Here is a 27,319-nt window from a genome sequence, read left to right as displayed (position 1 = left end):
GGATTACATACGGCCAGTGTGGCTCTGGAAGCAAATGCCTGAAAACATAAGTTAAGTAAATGTTATTTGTATAGCACATTTGATACCAGGAGACACAACATTAAAGGTATCATGACATTCATTTTCACTTTTTTTATTTTCAATGTTTTATTTGGGGTTTTATGACCTCAATTACACCCAAAAAAACTGAACTTAGAACATTCAGTGGATTTTCTGTGGTCTGGGGTTTTCTGAATAATTAGGCTGAAAAGTAATCTGAGCTTGGCCCTTCGACAGTGAGGTCACAGTCGATTAATCCCGCCCACTCTCCTCCTCGCCCCTCCCCTCCCCTATCCTTTCCTTTGGGGGGGGCGGAGCAGAGGCGATGATTGACAGGCAAAATCCCTCACCAGCGACACCCGCAGGCAAAGATTTCTTTTTTCATTGCAGTTGAAAAGGCTTTAGAAATGTGAGAGAAAAACACCTGCCATTGATCACTGGAATGGAATTTTCACTTAAAACTTTTTGTACACTTTTGAAGGACCATGACAAAGACTTTGAATGTGGTGTAAAAGTGAATGTCATTAAACCTTTAAAACCTCACTTTAAAAAAACGAAACTAAAAACTAAAAAAATATGCAAATGTTATACAATATACTGTATAATTACAGCCACCACACCCACACCCACACACACACCATTTATAAACCACACAGTAGTACATTATGTGAAGTGACAAGATTTTAATTATAACCAATCAGAATGAGGGAAACGTGGAAGCCCATTTCTGCCACAGAATGAAATTAAAGTTACAATCCGGGACTTATTTTAATTTAGAAAATGTTATTTTAAACCTTAATCTGTTTGGCAGAGTATGTTAATTGTAAACTAGAAAAGTGCGCTCCTTGGAGCGCAGATCCCCGTCTGGCCAGGCTGCCTACCCAGGGCTGTGTTGCAACCGTGTCATTCCAAAGCCTATACCGCTTGTGCAATAGCCACGGGCCGCTTCTGTGACGAACACGGAACTGCCTCTCGTCTACCAACAGTGGGGGCATGGTCACATTCTAATACAGCTCAAAACCCTATTATTTTGACTGGACTGGTGGTGTGCCTCGCTGAGCATTGAGCTGCCGACCCTACCCTCCCGTGATCGAATCCCGCTGCCAACACTCTTTTTACGACAACCACAGACACATTTTTGTCGATTAACACATTGGCTGCCAATTATTTCAGATTTTTAGCTGTTGCCTGCCAGAGATTTTTCATTGAGAAAAAAAAGTAGTTTTAAGTTTTAAGTTAACACATTGGGTGCCAGAGGTTTATTAAAATATTATACTTTGAGTGCCAGGACTTTTTAAACATTTTGAACCTTTTTCAAGTAGTCACAAAATATTTTCAGTGATCACCGTCCTCACGGTGATCCCCTCATTACACACATACAGGTCTCGTACAATCGGGGGGAAAAAATTTAAAACATTCGGAAATCCATTCCATAGTTGCAGCCAGTTGAAAATAGTTAAATTAACATTGTAAAAAAAAAAAGTGCACAGGAGCCGAGATACAGGTTTTTGAAGTCATAAGTTAACCAGGAGGTGGATTGGAGTCTAAATCTTGTAGGAGTGATATTTCCTGTTGCTGTGAAGGAAAAAAAAAAAAAATTAAATGACATTTTTTTTCAAAAACCGTATATATACGGTTTTGGCACTCAACGTTAGTATGCGCAAAACCGTATATATACGGTTTTGGCACCCAATGTGTTAACAAGGAAGTGGATAGGAGTTTAAATCTTCGATAAATCATATCTCCTTGGTCTTTGGGTCAAAAAACAAGAAAAGAACAAAAAAAAAAAAGTGTTTTTTTTTTTTTTTAGAACGCAGATCTGCGTCTTTGGCAGCCATGGCAGCCAATGTGTTAAGTATAGTTTTGGACCGCGACGGAGGCGCGCAGTCTCAAGCGAACTTGAGCCACGAGAGGCACCACTGACCAAGCTAAAGCAAGCAAGTTGCCGTGCCGAACCTTGCGAAGTTCGCTTGAGCCTGAACTCAGCGCCGTCCGAGTTACGTAGCGATAGGGACAGAATAGTAAATCATGTTTTGGGGCGAGCGTTTGCCCCAAATGCCACTCAAAGTGGCTACTGGCCAATCACAACGCGTCCTTGCACAAGTGGTATAGGCTTTGGGATCACGCGTTGCAACCTGTTATGGAGCCACGATGAGGCCGATTTGAAACATTTGGGGTGGCAGTTCTTCCTTGGCCTGCTGGGAGTATGTGTGCACATTTTCACTCCAATTGGACACTGCGTTCATTATTGGCAATTTGGTGTACCAATTGGCAAAATGGTGAAAAATCTTGCCAGGCGGAAATGGGCGTGGCCTATATCAGGAGTTGTGTCATGATCCAAGGAATCCAGGAAAAAAATCTATTTTAATTGTACGACCTACGGATTAAGCCAAAACGTGAATAGGCCAGTTATAGCGCCACCATATGGCAGATTAAGAAAATTGGGGGGCAGTTCTGTGAGTGCAAAGTTTCCCAACAATTGGATGCTGCGTTCATGATTTGTTCATTTTGGGCAAAACGGTCATTCCCGCAATCTTTGGAAGCAAATCAGAGCCATTCGGAATGGAATAGGGTAAATCTGACAGATGATCACATGACTACAGACATGATGTATACTGATTTGTGTGAGGTTTGGACTACATCTGTTTGAGTGGTAGCAAAAAAATGTGTCCTCATGGTGGTGCTATAACAGGTCAATTTGGAAAAATCTCTACGTGTGCAAAGTTTCACATTGATCAGTCCAGCGGTGTCCGTGATTAGCTGTTCACGGACAGAAAGTCGGACGGACATTCTCATGATGAAGCATATTCCCTTGGCCATCCCTTTGGCCGTTCCTGCCTGGCGGGGCCAACTAGTTCATCTGCAGTGGTTGGAGATGGTCTCCGTATTCTTTCATTGAGTATTTTCAACTCTGGTGTCGGGTAGGACACCTACTGGTAGACAATGTCAATAAAGTTATTTGAAACAGATGGCACACCAGGAATTGGCACACCAATTCCTTCCGACGTCGGAAAGTCTCCCGGTTCAGAAAGGCTTGCGGAACTATAGTCCGGAGAGTCAGGACATCTGGAAGTGCACAGGTTCAGAGGAAAAGCTCTTCAACATCAACAATAAAAGATATCCAGCCCACTGCCACTTTGCAAGGTACACGTAGGATAATTTATGAGGCATGCCTGAGGAAGGTGCGTGTCTGTGTGACCGAAACGTTATCAGTAGTTTTCAGGGAGTTTTCAGGGTAGTTTTCACTTGTCACACCTACTGTGCATGTACTGTTAGTCCTTCTTTATTGCTGTCATATGACAAAAAGAATATGTAATATAAAAAAAAACATATTTTCGAGAAAAATATTTCTAAAAAGTTTCCTCACGATGTATGCCTGACAAAGGTCTATGATGGGTTTTTGTGTGTGTAAAAAAGTTCAATGTGAAATAGTATTATGTGAAATTGTTTTGTTCTTCTAGGAGTTACCCAGTCATTAGTTGTTGACATAGTGAGAGGGCCTGATTTCTTCATGAACATAATACTAGGAGTAATCGTTTATTAATGTGTGCAGAATATTAACAATTTTGTCAGTATTCTGTAATATAGTTTGATTCATCTGTGCTTGGTGCCAATTACTTTCCCAGATGCTGTTTTAACGACTGAGCAACATGTTATTGTGTTGGAGGATTGTTTGGATTCAATGCAAAGCCACAGGAAGTTGTCTGGGTGTGTGACATTTTGTTTGACCCAAATGATCGATTATTGACAGTGTAAGTTGGATTGTTATTTAAAAATGAAAAATGAAAATAAAGAATGTAATAAAAATAATAAATAGCTTTTGTAGTGTCAGGACTTTTAAGGCCAAAATATTTACTATCACACATAGAATTTGCATTAATTTCCAACCTCGCCTTCAAAACATTTATTCTCCTAACACCACTAAAGTCAGTCAATACTGTAAAATTATGCCATAATTTACTGAGGGAACTCGACAAACCCAAGAAATGACGGGGGATTAGATGGGGTTAGAATTCACAGAAGGAAGTCTGTTTCCCTGCCATATAAATTCATCCCCCTAAAAGCCCAAAGTCTTCAGCAAACACTTAGTAGTGTGAACGTGGTGTAAAATCTATAATGGATCACGAGAGCCTTGGTGGAAATAAACACCACATTTGAGTCAGACTGATGGAGTATGGCGTGTATGCTCACATACACAGTACAGATACAGCGATGACAAAAACATTTCACAACACAGCATGTTTTGTTTTGGAATCTAATATATATTTTCCACAAATATTTGGGTTCATTTGGGCTCTCAAAATATATGTACAGTATATATTTCGCATAAACCAGAGCCAGCCAGCGGTGGCAAGGAGTTAGCTTTGACATGGTATGCAATCAGCTGAGCTAGCAGAGGAAGCCTATAACCAAAAATAGGCTATAATATAAAGATATTATATATATATAAATATGTTCTTTATATTATAGCCTACCTTTGGTTATAGGGTAGACCTATTGCTTAATATTCAGACAGCTTCAGCGCCTAATGTGAACGCAGCGTTCACACACACAGATACAAAGATACAAAGATACACAGCATATTTGTCGCTCTGTCGCTTTGTACTGTATCTGTGTTGCTCAACACGGTCGTTGACGCCATCCCTTCGCTGCGTCATCGGAGCTACAGTTGTGGTTTTGTATCTTTGTATCTGGAAGCTCAACTTAAATTCGTAGCTTTGTATCTTTTGTAGCAGCTACAAACGTCGGATGTTGCTTTGTTTCTTCATGTCGCTGGCTTCCATTGAAAATGAATGGTAGACTGTATCTCTGTATCTGCCCGTGTGAACGCAGCATAATGGTCAATTATCCTCAGCGTTCCTACTACAGCTAGTAGTACAATGGTGTCCCTATTGCCACTCCGGATACCATTTGCACTTGCCTCGAATCACTGATTGCAGGCAGGTGCTAGTTATCTTCTGATTGTCGGCGCTGCCCAGCTTCTGAGCAATACTTAATACTATGAAATCAAGTTCCACCTCAAACCCTCGTTGCTGCCCATCACAAGCCTTATGGCTTTTTCAGTCATCTGGAAGCAACAGATTTAGCATGCCGTCGCTGTCGGGCAGAAACCTCTTATCTCCATATTTTGTTAATTGTTTTCCCACGGATTAATGCCCTACTTTGTCATACTATAGTGTCACACAAAAGTATCAAAAATAACAGATCTACAAGCTCAAAACGTGTCGCATCGCGACACATTTTGAGCTTGTAGATAGATCTGCAATTTTTTTTTTTGAATCCTGAAAAGTAAGTCTTGGACATATGAGGTTTCCACTCGACAGAAACGATTAAACGAAGTGCAGATGGATCAATGGGCAGTGTGTAACTCGGCATCATCCCTCGGTGTTGGAAGTATTGACTTCTCTGCAGTGAAAGCTTCTCAAGAGCCATGCTCTGGCTGGTTCTTTATTGATTTTAAACAACTTAAAACCTTCGATTCCAACTTAGGGTTGCATCCAAATACTTGATGGAAAAAGCTATAAAGCACTGATTCTCAACATGAGGTACGAGGACCCCCAGGCGCCCTTCAGGAGGTCCCCAGCTAAATGATTGAATTAGGAACCAAATGGACCCTTATGGGTCTGTAACTCTTCAGAGTGTACAAATGGAAGCAAATTGACCCTTTACAGGTCCATTTGCTTCCATTAGTACACTCTCTGAGTCAAATTTGAGTATTTTACAGAGAATATACCGTAGATAGAATTTCAAATAGGGGTCAGTGGCCTAATATAAAACTGGGGGTACTTGAAATTATAAATGTTCACTAGCTTAAAAGTTACCACTCCTGTTTTCTCCTTCCCCTATTTTCTCCCCAAATCAGTTGTCCCAAGTGTGCTAAATTATTGATAGCTAGTAACCACATGGACCCTTACAGGTCTGTAACTGAAACCAAGTTATGGGGGTCCGTGGCCGAATTCAGAGCAATCCGGGGATCCTTGAAATGAACAGCTTTGAGAACCACTGGAGTAGAATTAAGTTTACATAAAGTGACACAAGTTTAAACTCAACTTTATTGTTCAATCCAAAGAGCTCATAACATCATTCAAAATCACTCATAGAAAAAATACTATTTTCAAAAGCTTACCCATTTAGAATGACTGAAGGAAAACATGTATGTGAGGCATCTATATTTTTGGGGGCATTTTATGCTTTATGCACACAATGAACAGAGAGATAGGAAAGGTGGAATAGAGAGGGAATGACATGCAGTCTAGCGCCTCGGTTCGGATTCAAACCAGGGTCAGCTACTGGAAGGACTATAGGCTATAGCAATGGTTCCCAAACTTTTTTGGATCAGGGCCCACTTCAAAATCTCGGGAGCCAGTTTGTTTAAATGATCAATCAATCGATAGTGTTTCGTCATTTTCAAACGTAAAAATAGAAGGCCGCTTTCCAGCTAATAACCTCCTTGGAGGCTTGGACTTGTTAGATAGACAGACACACCACAACAGAATGGTTGGGATCGAGAACGAGTGGATTCAGTCTCAGACCATGGGGTTAAAATCTTAAAGAAAACAATAACCAAAGAATCTCAACAAAGCATAATTGACGTCCACCATATGCAAAATTAGCCAACTTCAAGTCACACACTACGGTATGTTCCCTCTTTAGATGTTTAAGCAGATGAAGCCATGACTGAACAGACAATCTGCCGTCTGTGTTAAGTGTAGTTATGCTTATGAAGTTACAAAACAAATCCTCGTGACTCTTCTACACAACTCTGGCCCCAAAAAAAAAGAGAAGGATATTTCTGGAACTTCTGGGAGTTCCTTCACTACAACTGAGTTGTTAATTACATTTGCAATATCAGTACCATTTGGGAAATGTTAACTATACTGGTGTGACATGGAAATAATAAAATTACGCTGCTAAATGTAATTAACAGCTAATGTTAAGGTCAAGGACGTGTTGACATCATGTTGAACATGGGGCAGCAGTATCTTTTGATATTTAAATCAAATTCACAGTTAATGAATAAACCTGTTGCCCTTTTCTGCATACGGTTACAAGGAGGCTCTGAATAAAGCGTGTTCATCTCCAGTCCCGATATACAGAGAATACAGTATTCCATCTCAACCTGAAGAGACTTCGTTAGAGCTCTTCATCTGTGCCACGCATCAGTTAATCACATCATTGGCTATACAACACATTCTGTGAGTTCAGAGAGAAAGACAGGCACAATCACAGTCTCTTATGCTCAGGCCCAGGGTTCGATTCAAAAAAACAAAAAACGAAAGACAATCAGTCTCAGACAATGAGGTTAAAATCTTAAAGGAACCCTGTACTTTGTTATATGACAAATAGCGAAAATAGCTTATCTACAAGCTCACAATGCGTCGTAATGCAGTGATAAAAATGAATGACCAGAGGAGGGATATCAAAAGCAGAGGCATGGACACCCCCCCCCCCCCTCCCATCAAATCGAACCTGTGGTTGGTTGACACTGAGCAGGATCAGACCGTTATTGTTGCGATTTTGGGCAAATATTTACATAGCCTGGCGGATCTTCTCGAGGCTTCCCTCAATGTTGTCGATGACCTGAACGGCAGCTTGAGGGATCCTGGTGCCTGGCCCGAAGATGGAAGACACACCAACCTGGTACAGGAACTCATAGTCCTATAATGGGGAGCAGGGAACAGGGAAACATCAGACCAAATCGGTAATGAAACGTTATACACAGGGAGTTAAAGTTGTGTGAGGTTTGTGTTGCTGAACAAACACAGCGTGCAGTGTCCAGAAAAGACAGAACTAGAGATGAGTTTTGCATTCAAATGGGAGCGGAACAAAGTTGTATGCAGGAATCAACACATTCCAGTGGTCATCCTGTGTTTATCCATTGCCATGTTAAAACAGCACACAAGTACAGTACATAAGAGTGTAGAAAATGAACATGGCCCTTAGCTGCGGATCGTGTCTGTGACGTAAATAAAATAGTCAGGAATGAGTGACGAGGAGGACCCAAAAGCAGGACGATTGAAGCAGAGAGCAGTTAAACTCATTCTTTATTAAACCAAACAAAAGGGTTCCCCAATCAGGTCATAAAAACACAGCAAGAATGTATCAGATGGCTCTAAGCTTAACATACGCACAATGATGTCAGACTCTAACATGGAGGTAACTAACTAGACACAGGTGAACTAAATGTACAATCAAAACAGCATAAGTTGGGGCAAACATGACACAGGTGACTTGGCTTAACAGTAATCACATTAGGGAGAAAGGTAACAGTAGCAGAGGCAGACAGGAATCCCAAGAACCCAACCAAATAAGATACATAAGAAACACCAGAACTACAAGTCCAATACAGAACATACTGAACTAAAGTAAACAATCAGGGAAGCATAAACAGCTAAACCACACAGAACAGAATAGAACTAGAAAAAGTGCTCCTCGGAGCACAGGTCTCCGCCAGGTCAGGTAGGTTATTGTGGGGCAGCAATGTTCGGAATTAGCCAATCAGGATGGAATATGAAAAATTGGACGGTCAAGATGGTTATCTTGATCACTTGACTATATGTGTACCGATTTGCATGATGTTTGAATTTGTGGGAGTAATATAAAAAGAGAAAAGTGTTGCAAAATAGGCCTCCTGGTGGCGCTATAATAGGGCAATGTTAAAAGGGTGGCATTTGTTCTTCAATGTAGTGCGAATGTGCGTGCAAAGTGTCACCACAATCGGACGCTGCATTCATGATTTGTGGCATTTTGTTCAAAACGGGCCACTCTTGCAAACTTTAGATGTCAATGTTAGCCAATCAGGATGGAATATGAAAATTTTAAAAGATCCATCGTGATCACATGACTATAGAGATCAAGTGTACCGAAGTGCGTGAAATTTGGATACATTCTGAAGGCTTAATATCAAAAAATGTGTTTTACATAAGTCGGCCTCCTGGTGGCGCTATGAAAGGCAAATGTGAAAAATGCAGGTCAGTTGTTTTTCCTTGGCCTCTAGGGAGTGCAAGGTTTCATGCAGATCGGTGCAGTTATAGTTAAAAACACAAATCGTCCATTTATAGCGCCACTATGAGGCTGATTTGAACATTTTCAAGTGGTATTTCTTCCTCGGCCTAGTGGGAATGTGCGTGTGAAATCTCACGGAAATCGCAAGCTGCGTTCATGATTTGAGGCATTTTGTTGAAAACGGAGCAATCCTGCAAACTTTGGAAGCCAACCTTAGCCAATCAGGATGAAATATGGATAATTGGACAGATCCGTGTTGATCACATGAATATAGAGATAATGTGTACTGATTTGCGTGATGTTTGGATAAAATCTGTAGGAGTACTGTCAAGAAATGTGTTTTACAAAAAGCGGCCTCCTGGTGGCGCTATAAAAGGCTAATTTGAAAAATTTGGGCAGAGGTTCTGCTCTGGCATCCAGGGAGTGTGTGTGCACAGTTTCGCTGCGATCAAGCCAACGGTGCCGGAGATTAGCTGTACACAAAATGACAGAATGACGGACACACGGACGGACGGACGGACAGGGGGCAAAACATACTCTCTCGCCATGCCTTTCGGCCTGGCGGAGACAATAAGTGTCCAAAAGCTGACCAACAGTCAAAAGTTCAAAAGCAGAGGAGCGGACTTTGGCAATAATAGCCCATACTCATGGTTTTCAGTTATATACCAGAAGCTTTACATGCTAAAGACAGACAAATATTTAGCAGGAAGGCTTTAGATTTGGTGTCAATTTGGTACTGTGCTACTGTGCTTTTGCACCATATCTGACGTCTCTCCTGTCTACATCTGCAAAGGTATTCATTGCTCCAACGACAAGCTCTTCGTAAATGATACACAACTCGCTCACTCAACACCATTATTGCTCATTATTGTCAAACATTTTCAAAATGTCCTTGGCATGGACAAGTATGAAAAGGTTGAAGTTTGAAACCCCTGTCCTAATTAAAGGTTTTCATATGCACTGGATATGATTATGAATATATCATGTTGGCACAGTAAATCTTCCACTTCCACACATCCAGGGGAACAAAAGGATCACTGGCCTACAGGAGATCGACAGATCTGTCAGGCAAGTACTCAAGAGACCAGCCGATGAGCTGTCAGTCTCATGTCATGAGCCACCTGGGACGTGAAAGACATCATAGATCATATTCTTAATTTCCGCTTACATATGAGCCTTTTTCAAAGCTTCGAGAGGCTGCTCCCTCGGAATTACTCACATCTGAAAAGGTTTGCTTTACCAGGAATTCCATCAATTCCATCAAATTAATGACCTACGAGAGCTCATCATCAGCAGATATGTCACATTTTAATGAGCTTGCTTTTAATAAGCTTGCTCGACAACAACGTCACGTACCAACGGCAACATGATCTGTGTGGGGATCTTCTGCTGCATGATGGGAACACACCAGATTCAGTACATATCGTCGCTGTTGGGCAGAAACCTTGCATCTCCATATTATGTTTTTTTGTTTTTTTCATGAATGAATGCTAGATTTTATACTTCGCTGTGTCACACACAAGTAGTAAAAATAGCCATTCTACAAGCTTGTACAGTATGTACGTTTTTTTATTTTTACAATTTGTGCTCAAAATAGGAACGCCAGGTTTGACAGTGGTTAAGCCTGTCTTCGGGTTTTATATATATTTATTAACAAGAGCTTGTGAAAAGTAACTGTTTTGGACATACAAGGTTTCCACCCGACAGTGATGATACACTATTGTGTACAAAAAGAACATTAGCATTCCGCTTATGAACCAGTGTTAAACCAATGTGTCTAATTCATTCTTTGCAGTTTCCTGTGAAGTCATGTCTCTTCTTTCTCACTCGTCCAGCAATAAAAGGACGCATCTAACAGGGTCTTCTGAGAATACCGTATATCATACTGTACATGCTGACTGTGAGCATATTACGTTTAAAATATGATCAACGAACTTATGTGCTGTGGACAGTCCACATTTCTACACGGTATAGCTTGCATATAGATTAGAAATTTATTTCGAATGTAAACGCAGGTGAGAATTTATTTCTGATTTCTCAGCAAAATTACAAGACGACCGTTTCAGAGTGAGGGAGATAAATCGCAAAGAACTCTACAGATGGGGCAGGGGTGATGTGGTGGAGCAGAGAAACACATTCCAACAGCAGTAAGTGATGGAAGAAGTAGTCAAGATTTTAGTAGTTAAAGTAGCGATACCAAAATATAAAAGTACTCAAAATTTTACTTGAGTAAAAGTACAAAAGTGTTGCAATTGGCGTCAACATTTACTTAAAGAACCAAAGTAAAAGTTCTCAAATTGTCAAAATGTTTCGAAAACAGCTGATCTACAAGTTCACAAGTTGTGAGCTTTTGATCAGCTATTTTCGAATAGCCTACGTATAAAATAGTGCTTGAGTGGTTAATGTATCTCTGAAAAGTAACGAGTAACTAAAGATGTCAAATAATTTTCTCCTCTGAGATGTAGTGTAGTAGAAGTATGAAGTATCAAAAAAAATTAAATACTCACGCAGAGTAAAACTTCCTCAAAATTGTAGCTACAGTACAGTAAGTGCAGTACTAATAAATGTACTTACTGTAGTTACTTTCCACCACTGAAAACAGCAGTGGAAGCAAGAAGTAGAACAATGGAAAGAGCTTAAATAAATGCCAGACTGGTAATCTGCAAGTGACATAATCCACTGAGGATGCACATAAATCTCTCCAGTATATCTGCTTGAACTCTTTGGCAGGCTATTCATCATTTAAATTAACACACTTTTTTTGTGTGTCTTTGTTTGATGTTTCTTCTGCTACTGATTGCAACAATGCAATTTCACTTTGAGGCCTTGACAAATGACCAGAGATAACGATTCATTTCTTTAACGAGAGTGAAAAAAACTTTTTTCAACACTTTAAATGCCAGTGTGTTTTGACAAATCTAGCAGAGGCTTGTCTGATGTCTAGGGGGTGGCTGAGCCTCAGGGAAACCTTCATAAAGAACATATCATTTGCAGGCATTGATTAAAAGTATCACACAATACAGATGCATTGTGCAATATATTGTCTATTGTCATTTTAGGGGAAAACATCAAACAATTAGAGCTTGCGTGTAGGGTGGTAAATGTTTGAGCATGGACATTAGTCATCTAGGCAAGAGCACATTCTTGCCTTGGGGAATTTGTTTAGTGGGAGGAAGGGAGTAAACTCACTCACACATGGGACTCACACATGGGCACTGCCTAGTATTGACTCACAAACAGTAATAAAAGTCGAACACGTTTCAGCCTAAAGCCTTAAGTCTTTGTCAGTATCTCAGAGCCTCTGACACTCCAGCCTGAAACACATTAGTCTTTCACTGCTGACAATAAATCCTCAAAAAGTCTGTTTGTGTCAGTGTAGACTGTTTTTATCGTTATGTTTTCTGAAACTCACAATTAACGTTATTACATTCATCAGTGTTTACATATTAAAAATGTAGCCAACACAATCAAATTCAATCGGTCTAATTTTAGGCACATAAGACCATATCTAACAACAGACGCAGCTAAACTCTTCATGTATGCTATGATCTTCTCACACATAACATACTGCTTCACAACCAGGGGCCTGTTTCACAAAACCTAGATAGCAGATTAACTCAGGATTTATCAACTATCCTGGATGAAATTATCTTGGTTTATAGTTAGGGATTGGAGGTAAATCCCTGCGACATACACTGTACTTAATCTAGGAAGTCTGTGACCATTTTCTACATTCTTTATTTTAGATGATAATTATGCAAATGATACTAATGAGGAAAAGTTACATAACTTAGTTATCGGAAGAGATTCATTTATGAACATCCAATATATCTATTTCCTGGTTTCAGACAAATTGTTGCATAGTTTATGCTAATTACAAATGGATGCATGATTTAATTATGTCAAGATAATAATTTCTGGATATGGAAACAATAAACCCTAACCCTAACCCTTAGTCTATGAGAGTATGAGATCATCTCTCTAAGTTGCATATTATGCTAATGAGGAAACTAAAGGTTGCATGACTGCACCATAGTAATATATTTATTTCTGGACAACACAAACATGGACTTAGACTGTTGTTTCCAGTTGTTGGCCAATATTTAGCTAATTATGCAAATTATGCAAACTAAACGCAACAGAAGAAAATGGAGATATTTTTATTTGACTTTCTAAGAACCCCAACAATCAAAATATACTACTCAACAAAGATAAATAAGTGACAATTACAGCCACTGTAATGGTGGATGGATTGATGGCCCGCTGAAAAGTAGGCGTGGCCGATTTTATGGCCAGGAGTAATTTTTCACTAAAATCTAATGGTTGGAATGGATTTAGCACCCCAAAAACACATCCCACAAGTTCATATTGGCCAATTAAAAATGTTCAGTTGTTTGCCCAGGCCCTCCGGGTACCCCAACTTTGATTGGCTCCCACAAAGTTTCCCAAGGGAGTTGGGTTGGAACAAATTCAGAGGTGATAGTAGACACCTTTATGAACACATTTGTGAAGAAAGCTATTGGTAAGCATTTATTTTCCAGATTGGTCAAAAAATGGGCTAACTCTCCCTAACTATATTAGCCATGAATCGGTTTCATGAAAGCTGAGTTATCTCACCAGATTAATTTAGCCAGTTAACCTGGATATGTTTATCCATGACTCGGTTTCATGAAAGCAATGCCACATTAGTTACCTTAGAAATGTATTCTGTGAAGTTTTTTTTTTTTTTTTTTTGCACATTTAAAAACAATACATTTTTAGCAACAGCATAATATTGTGTTGGATGTGCAGGTGAGATTTAGAAAACGGGTTTATAAGGTTAATCTCACCTCACTTAAGAAATACAAGAAAGAAATACAAAGTAATAGAAACCAAAAATAAATTATTTGGCAACATACTGTACATACAATTATACAAAAATACAAATACAACAATAGATACACAGTATGAATACTAGAGAAAATACATTTTAGTATAAAATGGTGTAGGTGCAAGTGTGTGTGGGTGGGTGTAAGAGTGGATGTCTCTGGGAGTTGTGTTGATTAATCAAATGGGTTTTTAGCTTATATTTAAAATGATGAGCCCCCCTATACCTGATGGAAAATTGACACAGACCAGTACGGAACTTTGGGATATGTAAATGATTTGCCTGTCTTGTATTAAAATGGTGTACATCACTGTTGAACTGGAAGAAGGCTTTACAGGGCAAAGAAAATGAATCTGGCTGAAGCAGTATTTTGAAAATAAAGTTAAAGGTTTGGTATTTATGTATATTAAAAATTGATAAAATATTAAGTTGTTTGAAAAGTGGGGCAGAATGAGCAGACCAATCACTACACGTAGCAATCCTGCAGAATCCTTTTTGCAACATATGGAGTTTGTTTAGATGTGAAGGATAAGTAGCTCCCCAAATGATATTGCAATATATAAGATACGGATAAATTAAACTATAATAAAGGGTTAGGAGACACTTATGATGAACACAACTACGGAATTTGTCAATAATGCCGACAGATTTAGATATTTTTTTACAGACATGGCTAATGTGGCTTTTCCAGCTTAGACTTTCATGGATAATTACTCCAAGGAAAGTTGTTGATGAAACCTGAGTGATTGGGTTATCTCCTATAGACAGACAGGTGTTAGATTTACAATATTTTTTGTTTTTTGATGTAAATATAATAAAATTAGATTTTTTTATATTGAGAGATAATTTGTTTAATTTGAACCATTTTGAAATATTTTCTAAATCATGATTAGCTTTTGCCATAAGAACAGAAAAATCAGGATGTGAAATAAATAAATTAGCCTGTTCCAGACCAGGCTAACAACCAGGTTCAACTCCTATTGCCTTTACTGTTCATTAAGCAGTGAATCTGATCTGAGTTTTTCCACACTTATTCGATTCTTATGTGTTTATGTTGCCCTATCTTTATTAGCCTGCATTAAAACATCATGTACACATTGCCATTAAAGGACTACTTAAGCCCTATATACTTCATTATACATCAAATAACGAAAATATATACCGCAGGCTGCATATCCTCATAATGACAGCTTGTGAGCTTGTAGATCGGCTATTTTCACTATGTCAGGCCATATTTTACTGCTTATCTCTTTTGCAAGGCCTAGGCCTATTTGTGGAATATAAATAACTGCATGCCACAATCACTGGAGATTGCACACAGGAATATCTATCAATGAGTCATTATACCAGTGAGATTTTTATTTTCGCTGCCGAGTTGTGGACTAGCTCCTGTCAGATGATTTCCTGGACTATGGATTCTTTATTGATCTATCCTGAGGAGTTATTGGATTACTTTTGATCGTTTGATGCGTGCATGTAGGCTACAGTGTAATACTGTACTTACATGGGTGATTATCAGCTCTATTTGTCACTGCTGTCATTTCTCATATTTTACTGTAATTAAAGTAAAGTCTCCTATACTATGTTTACTTGCCTTGTAATGTACTGATATGTCTGTTTTTGTATGGATGGTTATATCACCACTTTTTAACAGCCTGCGCAGGGGCTACAGATGAAAATTAGCTTTTGGCTAACTCTGGCTCATTTACATGGATGTGAAAACGGACATGTTGATTAATGTGCACTGTCCCTGGTAAATAAATTAATAAATAAAATAAATACCTGTCAAAATGGTCGCCAAGAACGGGGACTAATGACTACACGTACACAAATTTGACAGTGGAGACACTCAATCATTTAACCACTTTCAACTTGGCATCGCTAATTTGTCAGTTCACCAGGGACATCAGGCTTAAAGGAGAATTCCGGACAAATTAAGTGTTATCTTTGATGTCTCGTTACTCACCTACCGATGTGAAAAGTAGCGTTCTTTTTTTTCATATATTCCCCTGTCGTCATTTTTTAAACACCCTCCGTTGTTATAATGGGAGCGTGAGGGTTAGTGAAATTCGTCTATTATAACCGACGCAAAGTTGTTTTTTTCACTACTAGTATTCATAGTAGAGTCTCATGATAGTCAAACATGCGTTGAAACTATCTGCGAGGCTGCCGTCAATGGCGAACGATTTAACACTGGTTGCTTGTTTCTTCCAGAACCTGGCAACTCGTGTTGCCAGATTCTGGAAACAAGCAACCAGTGTTAAATCGTTCGCCATTAACGGCAGGCTCGCAGGAATTTTCAGCGCATGTTTGACTATCATGAGACTCTACAATGAATCGTAGTAGAGAAAAAAATAACATTGCGTCGGTTATAATAGACGAACTTCACTAACCCTCACGCTCCCATTATAACAACGGAGGGTGTTTAAAAAATGACGACAGGGGAATATATGAAAAAAAAGAACGCTACTTTTCACATCGGTAGGTGAGTAACGAGACATCAAAGATAACACTTAATTTGTCCGGAATTCTCCTTTAAGGTTAGACTGAACGGAGAGAGGAGGTTAATTGATTGTATTCATCAGCAAGGGTAGAACGAAACAGTTTTTGTCCATAAGTGTCTGTGTTGATTTTGCAAAGCCTCGTCAGAAAGAGGATTCTGATATGAGAGAAGCTCAGGTGAATATCAAGACTTGGATGTTTGCCAATAAATTCATTGAAACGACAGGACAATCTCCGCCATTCCTTGGATAGTATGTGAGGTGCAAACTAACATAAGACATACTACAAGAATTGGAGTTATATTCTGAAGAGTCAATGCTAATTCTTTGTTCTTTTGACATACTAAGTGGCCGGAATCAACCACATTCACATCGCGTTTGAAACCGTTTCCGGAACTGGTTTATCACACTGTCAGAACTGGTATAAGGACTTCACGTCTAGGTTCAGATTGGACCCCCCCCCACCCCCCAAGTCATTTAGAATAATAAAATAAAATAAAATAATTATTATTATATTATTAAAATAATTATTTTTTTGATAATAAATCAGTAAAATCAGGCAAAAATAAGAATTAAATAACATAACCCTAACCCCGAAATAAAGTAACCAAAAACCGAAAAGAAACGAACAAAATCCGCAAAATCCAGTCGCTTCGCGCACACCGCCCCCCTCCCCCCAAGCCTCAAGCCAGATCTCCGGCCCTGACTCTGAGAGTATACCACAAATGGAACCATGTACACTCTCAGAGTTAAAGACCTGTAAGGGTCCATTTAGAACCCCCTAAAATAATCGTTAAAGGTAAATGTTAAGGAATCGGACCGTTAAACCGGAATCGGTAAAATCCTAAAGGATCCCTACACTCATCCGAAGTGGCTTTCGAATTAAGTATAAGTGGCCATTATAGAAAGAAAATATGTTAAAGTACCTGTGGTGGGATGACGCCCCCGCAGATGACCAGGATGTCGGGCCTGTTGAGCTTCCTTAGCTCCTTGATGAGCTCGGGGACCAGAGTTCTGTGTCCAGCTGCCAGCGTGCTGACCCCAACGCAGTGGACGTCAGCATCCACCGCCTGCTGGGCCACCTCCAGGGGAGTCTGTTCACACAACAGCAAGATCAAAAAGTTGTAAGAATGATGTACAATTTTCAACTGAAACCACATTTTTACATCACCAGGTCTACATGTGGGGGACAAAACATCTTCACTACTTGAACCCAAAGTAGTAGCCCCGAGCCAGCCTGTAACACTGTGTGTCCAGTACCAACTCATAGTCGACCAGTTGTCCAATTGCCGTCAAACTTGACACCAAAATCGCTCATGGGCCTGGCGTTTGAACCGCTTAACTTTCCCACCTTCGCATGTGTCTCCGCTTCTAATAATCAATAAATGTTTGCCATTTCCCCCAACATTTTGCCCTTAAGGCGGTGGCGCATGCGCGCTGACACAAATGACTGTACAGTACAGAGCTGACCGAGCACATCATGACAAGTCATGACCCACTCGTGTCATGACCCACTCGTGCCCTAGGTTTTTTTATTGCTTGCCAATAATGTATTCTATTCTATTTATATTTTAAACGCAGTACTTTTATGATCACGTGTTATTCCAGTGCTATATCGATCCTATGGAAAGTTGCTTTATACACTTCATAGCGGTAACTGCGTCACTTTGACACCGCACTGCAATTCCATAGAAACCTTCCTTTTTCTTCGCAGGGAGGACTGCCGGGGGGTGGTGGACGTCTGTAGGGGTCATACACAGTGCACAATGGCACCTCAGGCATTGACTGGCCGCACACACACACGATAAGCATGTGCACTTAGATCACGCTAAAAGCTACAGAATTATTTAAACATCTTGCATGTTGCGTGTGCAGCCCCTTACACAGCCTACGTACTGTATGTACAGATGCCCTGTTAGTGTGTGTGTGTGTGTATGTTAGTGTGTGAGTGTATGTGTGTATGTGTATGTGTATGTGTATGTGTGTGCGTGTGCGTGTGCGTGCATGTGTGTGTGTGTGTGTGTGTGTGTGTGTGTGCGTGTGTGTGCACATGCTGTTCTGGCTAATGATTGTTTGCTATTTAAAAGCATACCATGTGGGCATGTGTATTACTGAGTCTGAGCACAATAATTATCACATACTGTACTATTTTCAACCTACAGTACACAACCTACATGACTATCAGCCTACGTATGTACAGATGCCCTGTTAGTTAGTGTGTGTGTGTGTGTGTGTGTGTGTGTGTGTGTGTGTGTGTGTGTGTGTGTGCGTGCGTGCGTGCGTGCGTGCGTGCGTGCGTGCGTGCGTGCGTGCGTGCGTGCGTGCGTGCGTGCGTGCGTGCGTGCGTGCGTGCGTGCGTGCGTGCGTGCGTGCGTGCGTGCGTGCGTGCGCAGACAAGGCGTGCTGTTGCTTCCATTTACAAATGTGTACAGAAATACTATTCCACAACTTCTACACTATAACACATACAGTACAATCCACATAAATCAAATGTATTTTCTAATAAAATAGTCCTACTCTACGCTACCATTGTATGCTCTATCCCTTTATTTCAACGTTCACTTCCACCATAAATCACGTATGGGATCACCAAAAAACTAAACAAAAAAAACATAAAAAATGCTCTTTCACATAAATGTATGACCATTTCAACATGGAAACGACTATGATGATTACGCCCCAAAAAATGGATTATCTCAAATAATTGCAATTAGACTATTATTGTATGTTATTGTAACAGGCCAAGCAGAATGCATAAAATAAGAGTCGCTGTGAGAAGAAGGGATGCATTTTCCCCAATGAGAAGCTCTTCAACTTTACCACAACAGTCTACTTATGATGCAAGCATGTTGAAGGAGCTCATATTACAATTACAATACCCTCATATTATTTTCATACAGAGTGGAGCAGAGGCCCTCATACTCTGGTTCATCAGTTGCATCACGAGTCATTCCAGCATGACCAGCGAAAGCTCTCTGCCGAGACCAATAAATGAGAGAGTGAGGCAGCGCATTCACCTAATTATGTGTGGTTTGTATGTTATTCACCTCAGTAGAGTGGATAATTGGCCAAATCATGAGTGCAGCAGTATTGCGTGGTTTTTGTAATCTCTCTCTGTGTGTGTGTGTGTGTGTGTGCGTGTGTCTCTCTCTCTCTCAATCTCACATTTTCTCACTCTCAACGAGATTTTTTAAGTCGCAGTTCAGTGAGTTCACACGTGTTCACATGTGTTCACATGTGTGGTTTAAATCCTAGTAATTATGAAAATATGCCATGCCTGTAGAATCAAGCCCTCATTAATATGCCGATATGATACACCCCTACAGTAGAATCAACGTGTGGTTTAAATCCTCAGGAAAAAAATAGCATTGCAGGACCTAGTAATTATGAAAATATGCCATGCCTGTAGAATCAAGCCCTCATTAATATGCCGATATGATACACCCCTACAGTAGAATCAACATGCCAAAATCTCCACGCCCCTGCAAGAATATCTCAAGAGGAGGACCCTCTAGTCTACACTGATTCCAATCTTAAACTGTGTTTTTTATTTGTTTACTTTGATGGCCCATTCATTGGAATTAGTTATAAAGTTATAAATTAATCTCAATGTAAATCTACAACATAATGTAGGCAATCATAGAATAAAGTGTGTGATTTTGTGCAAATGAATAAACAGTTATGAGAAGAGACGATGAAGTCATTTGTCAGTACCATGTGTTCTCAAAACACATGCATGCACACAATAAATTAAGCAATGAAGCAATAAAAGTTTTGTGTCCACTCTCTTGTCTGTGCCAAGTACAGTAGCAAGTTTTAAAATGGTAAGGTAGAACAGTAAAAAAATTAAAAAATTTGGGTGCAACGTCACCAGTTTTCAGTTAGTGGAGATCTCAACCACCAGATTTTGGTGGTAAAAATCCATATTTAGTGTTTAGATATACACAAAAAAAACTCCCCAGGATTTTCATAGTTAAGCTTCCAAAACATATTCATAATTTTTGGTGGAGTGGATATGAGAAGGAAAGAACATACAAAGGGAATACATTAAAAAACTTCAAGCAGGGATTATTGCCATTTTGAAAAGTTTGATGATGAAACACTGGCTTAACACCGTGTTCCTTTGATTCGGTCAGTGTGTTCTGTAAGGCACATGTTTCGCTACCAGATCTAATCCGCCTAATGCCCAATTTATGCTCTGTTGTACAATGGTGTCACACGGCGAAAATAGCAGCTCTACAAGCTCACACCATGTCGCGGATGCTATTTTTTGTGTGACACTGTTGTACTACGAAGTATAGATCACCCATAATGATGACTGAAATCAACATCACAACACAGCCATGTCATAACTTTTTTTTTTTTTTTTTACTTACTTTTCTTTTCTTTTTTTCGAGTAGAAAAATTCAACAAACAAAGTAACAAATACTAGAAATACACAGACAAGTAAAAGTAAAATGAAAAAGTAAAAAAAGTAAAATAAAGACATAAGAATGGACATTAAAGATTCTGTTGAGGTGGGCGTTAAATCAAAGGGATTAACATATTAACTCTTTGACTGCCAGAGTATTTTCATAAAGTACTCCCCCAGTGCCAGCAATTTTCGTGTTTTTTTATTTTTATATTTTGAATTTTTCTCATGAAAATAATTTAAGGACACATAATGTAAAGACCCAGCACAAATCCGCCACTAGAGCGCAGCACATGACAGCTTTGATCATGTCGTTGGGTCTCTCTCACCCTTCTTCATAGATTAGACAAGGAAAAACATGAAAACGGATGTGACGTCCCCCCCATTGTTTTGATCGGCGAAAATTACGTTGTGATATACGACGGCGATGACTGATCGTCACCCAGACCATAGATTATAGAAGAGAAACTGTCCGTTTGTCCGTCATACCGTGTGAAAGACCGTTTATTTACCTATTTTGGACGAAAATGACTGGGGAAAAGAATCAAAAACCGGAAACGGAATCCAGGTCATGAAACCGGATGCAGATGTCCGTGAAGTAAGTGGAACTCGAGAATAACATTGAATATTAAGCAGCATAGCGCAATCAGAGATTAAACAATGAACGCGCGTCCAGCGCGTCGAGCGCGTCGACGGCCAACTGGACAAAGTAGCACTTGACGCGTTATCGCGTCGTCCGCAGTCAAAGAGTTAATGAGTTACATTTTCTTTTCTTATTTTTTTCAATCATTCAAGCAATTAGTTACATTTGATGTGTCACTTCTTCGTGGATTACATGGGGCAGAGTTGGGAGCTGGAAGAAACATGTTAAGATCTTTTCACACGGGAATCAACTGACGCATCTAGTAATTCATTTTCAATGAGAGGCGACCGGGCAGGTTGGGAGGTGCGAGTAATCTGACAGGCGCAGCGACAGGCGCTAAGGGGAAGTCAGCCACATGAAAGTAATTAGCCTGCACAAAGTTACTGATTGACTGGAAAGAGCAGTGGGCAGCTACCGAACCGCACCCGGGGAGCAATTAGCAGTTCAGCGTCTTGCTCGAGTACTACATATCGACACAATGCTGGGATGAGCTGGGCTCGAACCGGGAACCTTCCGATTCCCAGGTGACCACTCTACCTGTGATGTAACTATAGACCAATTTTTTTTTTCCAACATTGAATACTGGACGCACAGGTGATTGTTTCATGCAATCAATTCCCAACGTATTGTTTTGGGGTGCGCTGGTTTCAGTTCATTCAACCTCCTCTTGTGTGTTGGCTAGTGAGGCGCGTCCTAGCGAGACCTGACAGAATGGGTTTCATTTGGTGCCGGCCTGCGCCCGCATACTGGTTCTTATCAGTGTGACGTCATCTGTTAACACCTTTACCGCCGGGCCCGTAGTTCTACGGGCCGTTAAATCCAACGGTTAAGCGCCGAGCCCGTAGTCCTACGGGCTGCGGTCTTTTCGCGCATGCGCGGTCCGGGTGCACTTTCGGAATTTTTTTGATCCACTTCCGTTTCCGGTTTGATGACAGGAAATAGAATTATTTGGGATCCGGTTTCGACGATCACGCCCGCTCCCATTCTACAGACGAAACTGAAACTCAATTCTCTTCCTGTAGTTTTTTCTCCTCGCATTTCACTGTTTAACGTAATCCGCTCTAACTACAGTCATGGAAGTCCGTTTGACATGCGGTCTTCACTGGGAGATACAGGGAGATCTCGCGGATGTAAACAGACCGTTCACGGCTCAATCTTAAGGATTTTAACAAGATCTATGGCGACATGAAAAAAACAAAAAAACAACAAAAACACCTTGGCACTGGTGAGTACATTATGAGATTAACCTCTGGCGGTGGATGTGTTAAGGGGTCTATTTGAACAGAGGTAACATGCAAAAATAAAAATCAACACACCAAAGGGTGTCCTGGAGACGAGAGATCAACCAAAAGCTACTGTATATATCTCTGGAGGGGGTGGTCAGAAATTCAATTGGGCAATTCATCTCCACACATCTCTTCACACTGGTAATGGATTGTATGTCAGCGGGAATAAACAGTCACACATGTGTCCAACTAAGAACTACCCTCCCGCTGTTTGCCATGTTCCTTTGTGTTTCTGCTTGTTCTCTGCAGGAGGCTTATAGGGTCAATATTGCTGATGGAACACCGCTGAGTACCCATTGAGTCCCAGAATACAATGCAGGTCCATTATCACACGGCAGCAATGTTGCTCGTACATCATGCTCAGGGATTTATGATGCAAGAGCAAAATGGCCGCCAATATTCACACATGTACTGATTGGTACTTTGTATTTAGCCATGTTCAGCGTCCACAATAAATCCTGTTTTCAATTTAATCATTAACATGTATAATTCTTGTCACCTTGCTATGGGCTCATTTGTGATGCCAGGACGTGCATCTAATCAAAAATAATCCCACATGCCTTAACCGCATTTATTAACGCTGATGAATATCGGAAGAATCCAGTGGTTATTAGTAGTTTTGCGTAGCCACGCAGGACATCATTTTCAGCGCTTCCGTTGTAGTGTATGACGGAAGCATTTGAAAATTGTGGGAGGCAACAGTCTGGCTCGAGAGACTATGCTATTGTACAGGATGTACAATAGCACTTATTGTACAGGATGCTTTTATTCGACACTAACCTGAAACAGAGGACCAATATCCACATCGAAGCCCAGGTCAGCGAACCCTGTGGCGATAACCTTTGCCCCTCTGTCGTGGCCATCCTGACCCATCTTAGCCACTAGCAGACGAGGGTTCCTGCCCTCATGCTTTTTAAACTCTGTGACTCTGGAAACCAAAATAACAAACATTAACCAGCATGTCAACCATTCCATTGAAACCAAAAAAATGATTCTGGTTATTTCAGTCATTCAACACTTTTTACATGTACATGTACATGTACGTCCACATGGGTTCACAACTTCACATGTTGTAATTTTATTATATCATTATATGTTAAACTTTACAATTATGTTTATATTTGTTTAACTGACTGTTACTTTATTACCTGTTGAGGGTCCGGGCAATATCTTCATGCTCCCCATACTCGCTGCGGTAAGCGCCACTCACCATCCTTGTGCTGGCTTTATGCTCACCGAACACCGCCTTCATGGCATCCGTTATCTCTCCCACAGAGCACCTGAAAGATAAAGAGGCACATTACACTGGCAATCGTACAAAGTAAAATCACTGAGTTTTCATTTCATCAAAACTCTTTACTGTGATCACACGGACACTCATTTTATTCTCACCATTATGGCAATCATAAACTAAATCAGTACTATCAGTTTAGCCTTTAGCCATTATTTAGTCCACTCGTGTCTTGCCACATGACTTTACAAAACGACATCATAAATAATACAAGTAGCCTATGCCTATACAGTTCAAAGGATAATTATTTTTGGGGATATAATGTTTCTTCTTAACAGTTCCCACCAAAGCAAGCCGACGTATACCATAAACTTTAATTACTGATTTTTGCTGCTGGATAACGTGACGTGGATTCATTCTTTACACCATGCTTATAAGATGCATCTCTACAATGGACAGTCGCTAAAATTTGTGAGAATTGGCCTGGACCGGTCCGAGGTTCGAGGTCCGATCCCGACGGCCTTTGCTACATGTCACTCGCCATCTTTCTCTCCATTTCCTGTCAAATATATATATATATATATATTTTTGTTAGTTGCTGCTGGATCACGCAACTAGCTTTATTCTCTACTCTACTTCGTGCCATGACATGCTGCTTACAGGTCTCTGTAATGGAGAGTCGGGACTCGGTAGCCTATCAATGTATGAGCATTTTTGGCTGTGTCAGTTGAAGTTATGTTTAATAAAACTAGTGTGTGTGTGTGTGTTCTGTCAGTGTTTGCAACTTGTCAGGCCATAGCGTGAGGCTGTCAGACGTTAAGAAACGTAAGGTTAACTAAGTAACACAGACTCATCTCCTGTCATTGTCAAAGGAGGGAGGTTCAATTCACACAGTGAATACCACTGCACAATGGTTGACAAGTAATGAGCCTATAAATAAAATTACATTATACTGTATTACTGTCATCTAGATTAATCTACTTGCCTGTCGGCCTGTATTGTATTGAGAGGTGTAAAACAGGAGAACTGCATGGAAATGTCAACAAATGACACATAATTTGTCACCTTTTCTTGTATAAATAAAACGAAGTGTGTGTCTGACGTCTGACCTGGCACGAGATGCTTCAACGGCCAGGGCCAACAGGTTTCCCTCCCCGGATCGAGCACACTCCTCGATGGCAGCCAAGCAACTCTTCGCTACCGCGGGGTCACGGCTCTCCCTCGCCTGCAAGGGAAGATAAACATGAAATAACAATCACAGCAATGATGGGAAACGTGCTATTGTATGTTAGCCGCCGCAGCAGTATGGCATATTCTCCAAGGGACATTTTGGAGAGCAGGTAGCTGAGCAAACATTCTATTATTATTAAACCATTGAATGCAGTCTATTCAGTAATGTTCAATATCAAATCAAGAGGAAAACCTTTAGAAATGACTGTCATCCTAGCATGATGGAAAAGAAATAATAATGAAAAATTTAGGCCACGGACCAATATGGGACAGGCATGTCACAGGCATGGAGGACCACTTTCATTTGATTACCTCAATCAAACCGTTACCTTCGATGTGACAACTTGCCAAATGGAGCGAAATGTGACCTTTGTTTGACCTTTGTGCAGAGGTCAAATCTTACCGCATTTCATGTCACTACAAGTGGCACAGCGTTCATCCCTATTATGCGAAGATAAAGATGCTAGGTAACAAAGTCCCATGGGCCATGTCCATTTCGGAACCGGTCCAACTTTTTGGAACAGTGAAGACCTCTAATCTGGTACGGTATCTGGTCTTATCTAAGCATTGATATAAAGGGGAGGCCCAAAGTGTTGAACGCGCTCTGTGTAGTTAGTTATATAAGGATAGGCTGTGCAGTATGTGCTAAACATAAACAGCCAGACAATGCAAGGTCATTTTGCAGGCAGAAACTGCCTGCAAAATGGCTTCATGACTACCTGTCTCCTTTCAAGTTCTCAAGGTTGTGTATTGATCCACAAAAAGTCATTCCACTCATCAGGGTAGATTCAGTGTGTGTGTGTGTGTGTGTGTGTGTGTGTGTGTGTGTGTGTGTGTGTGTGTGTGTGTGTGTGTGTGTGTGTGTGTGTGTGTGTGTGTGTGTGTGTGTGTGTGTGTGTGCGTGCGTGCGTGCATATGTGCTCACTCCTTAACATAGTTCTGGAAAAACTCACACAACTCCACTGCGTGAAAAACATTTGCGATTAGTTACCTACCTACCTTAACTAATTATCGACTATTATCGAGCATAATGTTTTGTAACCAATTTTTGTTGATTCATTTGATTAATCGTTGCCCCCCTTCACGTTAATTAAAGGGACTACACCATGAATTTGAACGTTTCCTTCTTTTTGCCAGACCCAGAGGGTCGGCCTACATGAGGCTTTGTCGGTCTGTCCCTCTTTTCCTACCCGTGTCCCTCTTTTCCTACGGTCTGTCCCTTTTTTCCTACCTAAGTGTGTCCCTCTTTTCCTACCTGTCCCCTTGATTGGCCAAGCTTCGCCTGACGTAGTGCTCTGATCTTCAACCACTAGGGGGGTCTGGCAGTGCTCCGAGGAGCACTTTTTCTAGTTTGTGTGTTTTTGGTCTCCCCTACCTCTCTTCTATCCCAGAAAATACCCCAGTTTGAGCACTCAGGCTTTCACAGCATATCTGGGGTTTTATGTAAATTGGTCTCAAAACAGGCCAAACTGATTTGGCCCCGAAAGTGACGTCACTAGCGGTACAATCCCTCCCATTTTTCAGTTTCTTTTTTTTTACTTTTTCCACTCAGAACCAGGAGATAACATGCATACAAACTGGCTCAATAGCGCCACGTGCAAATCAAGACAATGTGGTATTGCAGGTGAAAGTGCTTTATAAGCCAGAGAGAAGTTAGTTGGAATGAGTATATCTGAGGCTTGATTTAGGCTCAAACCTTTTGAAAAACGTTTGAGTGACATAAACAATATGATATTAAATATATATATTATTTTTTTTAATTCATGGTGTAGATCCTTTAAAGATTAAAAGTGCCTCAAGCTGGGGGTGGGGTCACTTACCTTCTTGAGTTTGTCTATCTGCTTTTGACGTACGATGGTGTTGTCGATGGCCAACACCTCTACGGTCTCCTCTTTCTCCAGACGGTACTTGTTCACCCCGACAATGACCTCTGAACCTGGCCCACACAAATATACACGTGGTATTAGCAACTATGGGGTAACATGACCGGAAAAAAACTATGCACAATCATTTCAAAAGCAGAACGGAGTGGAGTGCTGTATTTAGCAAATGAGCAGAAATCTTTGATAAAACTATCAATTAGCAGAAAAGATCACGCAGTCAGA

General features: G+C 40.5%; 1 protein-coding gene across 1 annotated transcript in view; it reads right to left on the bottom strand.

Moving 5' to 3' along the window:
* Nucleotides 1–6,073: 6,073 nt before the first annotated feature.
* Nucleotides 6,074–27,319, bottom strand: part of mmut (methylmalonyl CoA mutase) — a 55,807-nt gene continuing 34,561 nt past the window's right edge. Inside the window, exons 8-13 of the mRNA XM_080453204.1 lie at nt 27,035–27,150; nt 25,094–25,209; nt 23,902–24,033; nt 23,534–23,681; nt 17,340–17,507; nt 6,074–7,698 (exon numbers count right to left, since the gene is read on the bottom strand). Coding sequence (XP_080309330.1) covers nt 7,570–7,698; nt 17,340–17,507; nt 23,534–23,681; nt 23,902–24,033; nt 25,094–25,209; nt 27,035–27,150 — 809 coding nt within the window. The 3' untranslated portion in view covers nt 6,074–7,569. The remainder of the gene's footprint in view (nt 7,699–17,339; nt 17,508–23,533; nt 23,682–23,901; nt 24,034–25,093; nt 25,210–27,034; nt 27,151–27,319) is intronic.

This window comes from Gymnoscopelus braueri (assembly GCF_963280865.1).
Source record: "Gymnoscopelus braueri genome assembly, chromosome: 16".
NCBI classification, from domain to species: domain Eukaryota; kingdom Metazoa; phylum Chordata; class Actinopteri; order Myctophiformes; family Myctophidae; genus Gymnoscopelus; species Gymnoscopelus braueri.
This window is presented reverse-complemented; position numbering and strand designations above follow the sequence as displayed.